A 6,154-nucleotide genomic window follows, 5' to 3' on the forward strand; every position below is an offset into this window, starting at 1 on the left:
GGGACATTGGGGACAACATTGGGGACATCATTGGGACATTGGGGACATCATTGGGGACATCATTGGGACATTGGGGACATCAGCACCGGGGCCATCTGCCACCGCGCCGAGCCCGTGTTCTCCACCTGGGGACATTGGGGACAACATTGGGGACATCATTGGGACATTGGGGACATCAGCACCGGGGCCATCTGCCACCGCGCCGAGCCCGTGTTCTCCACCTGGGGACATTGTCGCCATCAGCACTGGGGACACAGTGACACTGGGGACACGGTGACACCAAGGACACGGTGACACTGAAGACGACACGGTGACACTGACGACACGGTGACACACTGGGGACACGGTGACACTGTAGACACGGTGACACTGAAGACACGGTGGCACACTGGGGACACGGTGACACAGGAGGGGACACGGTGACACTGAAGACACGGTGACACAGCAGGGGACACGGTGACACAGCAGGGGACACGGTGACACAGCAGGGGACACGGTGACGCGGGGGCCGTGCCAGCTCACCTTGTCCTGCAGGTGCAGGTTGTTGTGCAGGAACTCCCGAACCTCCTCGTCCGTGTCCTTCTGCAGGGGGGGACACAGGGGACACCTCAGCAAGGCTCCCCAAACCCTTGGGGGGTGTCCCCAAACCCTGGGCTTGTCCCCAAGGTGTCCCCGGCCACCCACCAAGGTTTGGTGGCCATGTCCCCAACCCCAGGGGTTTGTCCCTAAACCCTGGGGACATCTGTGGGTTCCGGGGGGGTTTCTGAGGGGTCCCAGGTGTCCCCTGGTGTCCCCTGGCACCCACCACAGCACAGTGGCCACCCTTGGCCAGCGCCGTGTTCCCAACCCCAGGAGATGTTTGTGGGTTCTGGGTGGGTTTCTGGGGGGTCCCAGGTGTCCCCAGGTGTCCCCAGCTGTCCCGGGCACCCACCAGGGTGTAGCGGCCCTTGGCCAGCGCCATGTCCCCACCCCAGGGCTTTGTCCCTAAACCCAGGAGATGTTTGTGGGTTCTGGGAGGGTTTCTGGGGGCTCCCAGGTGTCTCCAGGTGTCCTGGGCACCCACCAGGGCGTAGCGGCCCATGTCTCCAACCCCAGGGGTTTGTCCCTAAACCCAGGGGACATCTGTGGGTCCCAGGTGTCCCCAGGTGTCCCCTGACACCCACCAGGGCGTAGCGGCCCTTGGCCAGCGCGATCAGCTCCTGGTCGGCGGGCGAGCACATGTTGAGGCCGATGGGCAGCATCTTCTTCAGCGTGGCCACGATGAGCGAGGTGTGCACCGAGTACCTGTCCCCGCGGCGCCGCTTCTTGGAGCGCTCCTGCTCCGAGCCACCGCCCTGCGGGGACAGGGACAGGGATGGGGACAGGACACGGGGTCAGCTCCTGCTCCGAGCCACCGCCCTGCGGGGACAGGGACAGCATGGGGACAGGGACAGGGACACGGGGTCAGCTCCTGCTCCGAGCCACCGCCCTGCGGGGACAGGGACAGCATGGGGACAGGGACAGGGACACAGGGTCAGCTCCTGCTCTGAGCCACTGCCCTGCGGGGACAGGGACAGCATGGGGACAGGGACACGGGGTCAGCAGGGACCCCATAACACAGTGCCAGCTCCTGCTCCGAGCCACCGCCCTGCGGGGACAGGGACAGCAGGGGGACAGGGATGGGACATGGTGTCAGCTCCTGCTCCGAGCCACTGCCCTGCGGGGACAGGGACGGGGACAGGGACAGGGACACGGGGTCAGCAGTGACCCCATAACCAGGGGACACGAGAAACCCCATAAGGACAGGGGGGTCCCAGCCAAGGTCACCCCACAGAGGGGTCCTGGAGGGGTCCCAGATGTTGTGACCCCACAGGACAGAACTCTGCAGGAGTTTTGGGGGTCCCAGATGTTGTGACCCCACAGGACAGGACCCTGCAGGAGTTTTGGGGGTCCCAAGTGTGGTGACCCCACCGAGGGGTCCTGGGGGACCCCTGGGGCACCCCTGCCCCCCCCAGCCCCCTCCCCGCTAACCTGTCCATCTCCAGACTGGAGCAGCACCCGCAGCCGAGGGGGAGAGAAGAGAGAGAGTTAGGGACACGGGGACACCGTTAGGGACATGGGGACAGCGTTGGGGACAGTGCTGGGGACACGGGGACACCGTTAGGGACATGGGGACATTGGGACAGTGGGACACCGTTAGGGACATGGGGACAGCATTGGGGACAGTGCTGGGGACACTGGGACACCGTTAGGGACATGGGGACATTGGGACAGTGGGACACCGTTAGGGACATGGGGACAGCATTGGGGACAGTGCTGGGGACACGGGGACACCGTTAGGGACATGGGGACATTGGGACAGTGGGACACCGTTAGGGACATGGGGACAGCATTGGGGACAGTGCTGGGGACACTGGGACACCGTTAGGGACATGGGGACATTGGGACAGTGGGACACCGTTAGGGACATGGGGACAGCATTGGGGACAGTGCTGGGGACACTGGGACACCGTTAGGGACATGGGGACATTGGGACAGTGGGACACCGTTAGGGACATGGCCACCGCCCTGCAGGGACAGGGACAGCATGGGGACAGGGACAGGGACAGGGACACGGGGTCAGCTCCTGCTCCGAGCCACCGCCCTGCGGGGACAGGGACAGCATGGGGACAGGGACAGGGACACGGGGTCAGCTCCTGCTCCGAGCCACCGCCCTGCGGGGACAGGGACAGCATGGGGACAGGGATGGGACATGGTGTCAGCTCCTGCTCCGAGCCACTGCCCTGCGGGGACAGGGACGGGGACAGGGACAGGGACACGGGGTCAGCAGTGACCCCATAACCAGGGGACACGAGAAACCCCATAAGGACAGGGGGGTCCCAGCCAAGGTCACCCCACAGAGGGGTCCTGGGGGGGTCCCAGATGTTGTGACCCCACAGGACAGAACTCTGCAGGAGTTTTGGGGGTCCCAAGTGTGGTGACCCCACAGGACAGAACTCTGCAGGAGTTTTGGGGGTCCCAGCTGTGGTGACCCCACAGGACAGGACCCTGCATGAGTGTTGGGGGTCCCAGCTGTGGTGACCCCACAGAACAGGACCCTGCAGGAGTTTTGGGGGTCCCAAGTGTGGTGACCCCACCGAGGGGTCCTGAGGGACCCCTGGGGCACCCCTGTCCCCCCCAGCCCCCTCCCCGCTAACCTGTCCATCTCCAGACTGGAGCAGCACCCGCAGCCGAGGGGGAGAGAAGAGAGAGAGTTAGGGACACGGGGACACCGTTAGGGACACGGGGACATGGGGACAGTGGGACACCGTTAGGGACATGGGGACAGCGTTGGGGACACTGGGACACCGGGTCAGGTGGGCAGGGGGTGCAGGGGCAGTTTTGGGGTCCCCCAGCCCACCTTGGCCATCTTGCTCTTGCTGTCGGCCGTCAGGAAGGACATGTTGTTGATCTCGTTCTGCACCACGAAGTTCTGCTCCTCACGCTTGAAGTTCTGGGGTGGGGGAACACAGAGAGGGGGTCAGGGACCCCCCAAAGGCCCCCTGGGACCCCTCGGTGCCCCCCCCCCGGACCCCCACTCACGTGAGACTTGGACCAGTAGATGAAGACCTCGCCCACCATGCGGAACAGCTCCTCGGCGTCCTCGTTGGGCTCCGTCAGCCACTTGGCCCTGAGGGGACACCGGGGGTCACAGCGAGGTCACCGGGGGGTCACCGCCGGGGGGTCACCACCCTCAGCCCCCTCCTGGGTCACCACCCCCATGGCCGCCATCGTTGGGTCCCCACGGTCCCCGTTAATGAGTCCCTGTGGCCACCATGGCCATGTCCCCAAGGCCACCACGGCCGTGTCCCCAGAACTGACCCCAGAACTGTCCTCAGCCCCCTGGCACTGTCCCCAGCCCTGTGGCACTGTCCCCAGCCCTGTGGCACTGTCCCCAGCCCTGTGGCACTGTCCCCAGCCCTGTGGCACTGTCCCCAGCCCTGTGGCACTGTCCCCAGCCCTGTGGCACTGTCCCCAGCCCTGTGGCACTGTCCCCAGCCCTGTGGCACTGTCCCCAGCCCTGTGGCACTGTCCCCAGCCCTGTGGCACTGTCCCCAGCCCTGTGGCACTGTCCCCAGCCCCCTGGCCGTGTCCCCAGCCCCCTGTGGCACTGTCCCCAGCCCCATGGCACTGTCCCCAGCCCCCTGGCACTGTCCCAAACCCCCTGGCACTGTCCCAAACCCCCTGGCACTGTCCCCAGCCCGCCCTGACCGGCTGTTGTCCACGTAGCGGATGAGCAGCGGGTAGAGCGCGTAGAGGTCGCGGCAGAGCACCGAGAACTCGTCGCGGATCAGCAGCTCGGCGTCCTCGGCCTCGGCCTTGCCCTCGAGGCGCAGCTGCTCCTCCTCGGCCACCACCTTCCCCGCGCGCTTCCGCAGCCGCCCCAGCGTGGGGATGAAGTGCGAGCGCAGCAGCTCCGGCCGCGCCTTGCTCACGATGGGCTGGGCAAACACTGGGCAAACGTGGTCACCGTGAGCCCTGGGGCCACCCTGGGACCACCTAAACACCCCTGTGACAACCCCGGGACCACCTGAACACCCCTGGGGCAGCTCCGGCCGCACCTTGCTCACGATGGGCTGGGCAAACACTGGGGAAACGTGGCCACCGTGAGCCCTGGGGCCACCCTGGGACCACCAAAACAGCCCTGGGACCACTGAAACACTGCTGGGACCACCCTGGGACCACCTAAACAGCCCTGGGACCACTAAAACAGCCCTGGGACCACCTAAACACCCCTGTGACAACCCCGGGACCACCTGAACACCCCTGGGGCAGCTCCGGCCGCGCCTTGCTCACGATGGGCTGGGCAAACACTGGGGAAACGTGGTCACCATGAGCTCCAGGGCCACCAAAACAGCCCTGGGACCACCAAAACAGCCCTGGGACCACTGAAACACTGCTGGGACCACCCTGGGACCACCTAAACACCCCCAGGACCACCCTGGGGCAGCTCCAGCCGCGCCTTGCTCACGATGGGCTGGGCAAACACTGGGGAAAACATGGTCACCATGAGCTCCAGGGCCACCAAAACAGCCCCAGGACCACCAGAATGACCTGCAGGACCCGCCCGTGGCCACCAGAACGACCTGCAGGACGCACTCGTGGCCACCAGAATGACCTGCAGGACGCACCCAGGGCCACCAGCACCATCCTAGGACCACCAGAACCCAGCCAGGGCCACCAGCACCATCCTGGGACCATCCAAACCCAGCCAGGGCCACCAGCACCATCCTGGGACCACCCAAACCCAGCCAGGGCCACCAGAATGACCTGCAGGACCCGCCCGTGGCCACCACGCTCACCTGCCAGCCTCTTCATCCAGGAGGCCTCGTCGATGCCCAGGTTGTTGACCACGATGCGCAGGATGTGGCCCAGCAGGGCGTTGAGGTGCTGGCCGGTGACGTCGGTGGCCCAGGGGCCCTGGGGGGCGGCGTCGGGGCCGCGCTCCCACCAGCGGGGCAGGTAGTGGCACAGCATGGGCAGCGTCACCTCGATGACGTGTGGCATCTCCGTGTAGCGCGCCCCCGAGTCCGCCAGGCCGCCGATGTCACCCATGAGGCGCTCCAGGTCCGGCAGGTCGGGACACAGCTCCTCGACCCGCGAGGGGAGACCCAGCACTGGGGGGGACAGGACACCCCATGGCACTGAACCAGGGCCGGCCGCTGCCTGTGGGACACCAGGGGACATTGGGGACACCGGGGGGACATCCAGGGGTCACCCCATGGCACCCCTAACCCAGGGAACCCCCAGACCCCCACCCCAAACCTGTCACATTTTGGGGGGGGGGTCTCCCAGAATGGTTTTGTGGGTGTGCCCCCTCCAGCTCCAGGCTGTTTCTGGGGTTTTTGGGGTCCCTGATGGAGTTTTTGGGTCCCCGCTGAGGTTTTGGGGTCCCTGATGGAGTTTTTGGGGTCTCTGCTGGGGGTTTTTGGGGTCCCCTCCAAGGTTTTGGGGTCCCCCCGGGGTTTTGGGGTCCCCACCTGTCCACGAGGGGCCCGCGGGCGGTGCCCAGGCTGTAGATGCTGCACAGGATGCGGTAACAGGACACCTGCACGTCATCCACTGCGGGGGGGGGACAGCGGTGTCACCGCCCGCCCCGGCTGTCCCCGGCTGTCCCCAGTGTCCCCAGTGTCCC

The 6,154-nt window shown here is 66.0% G+C and overlaps 1 protein-coding gene across 1 annotated transcript; it reads right to left on the reverse strand.

The window, feature by feature from the left end:
• Positions 1–117: 117 nt before the first annotated feature.
• Positions 118–5,635, reverse strand: LOC121362101 (ryanodine receptor 1-like). Its single transcript, XM_041483341.1, has 8 exons — positions 5,322–5,635; positions 4,231–4,471; positions 3,562–3,649; positions 3,380–3,472; positions 3,177–3,191; positions 1,164–1,334; positions 523–582; positions 118–221 (listed from the first exon to the last, which is right to left on the reverse strand). The coding sequence occupies exons 1-8, from the start codon at positions 5,572–5,574 to the stop codon at positions 156–158; spliced, it is 987 nt and encodes a 328-aa protein (XP_041339275.1). The 5' UTR covers positions 5,575–5,635; the 3' UTR covers positions 118–155.
• Between the last annotated feature and the right edge of the window lie 519 nt (positions 5,636–6,154).

Source organism: Pyrgilauda ruficollis, unplaced genomic scaffold (genome assembly GCF_017590135.1).
Source record: "Pyrgilauda ruficollis isolate IOZ18807 unplaced genomic scaffold, ASM1759013v1 scaffold1167, whole genome shotgun sequence".
Classification (NCBI taxonomy): Eukaryota; Metazoa; Chordata; class Aves; order Passeriformes; family Passeridae; genus Pyrgilauda; species Pyrgilauda ruficollis.

What these genes read in the sequence shown, in the direction of transcription:
- LOC121362101 (XM_041483341.1), bottom strand. Translation starts at nt 5,574, where the DNA reads ATGGGTGACATCGGCGGCCTGGCGGACTCGGGGGCGCGCTACACGGAG. An exon ending in TCTACTGGTCCAAGTCTCAC is followed by an intron (nt 3,473 to 3,561) that starts GTGAGTGGGGGT and finishes CCCCCACCCCAG; the next exon opens with AACTTCAAGCGTGAGGAGCA. An exon ending in CCAAGGGCCGCTACGCCCTG is followed by an intron (nt 583 to 1,163) that starts GTGGGTGTCAGG and finishes CCCCCCCTGCAG; the next exon opens with AAGGACACGGACGAGGAGGT.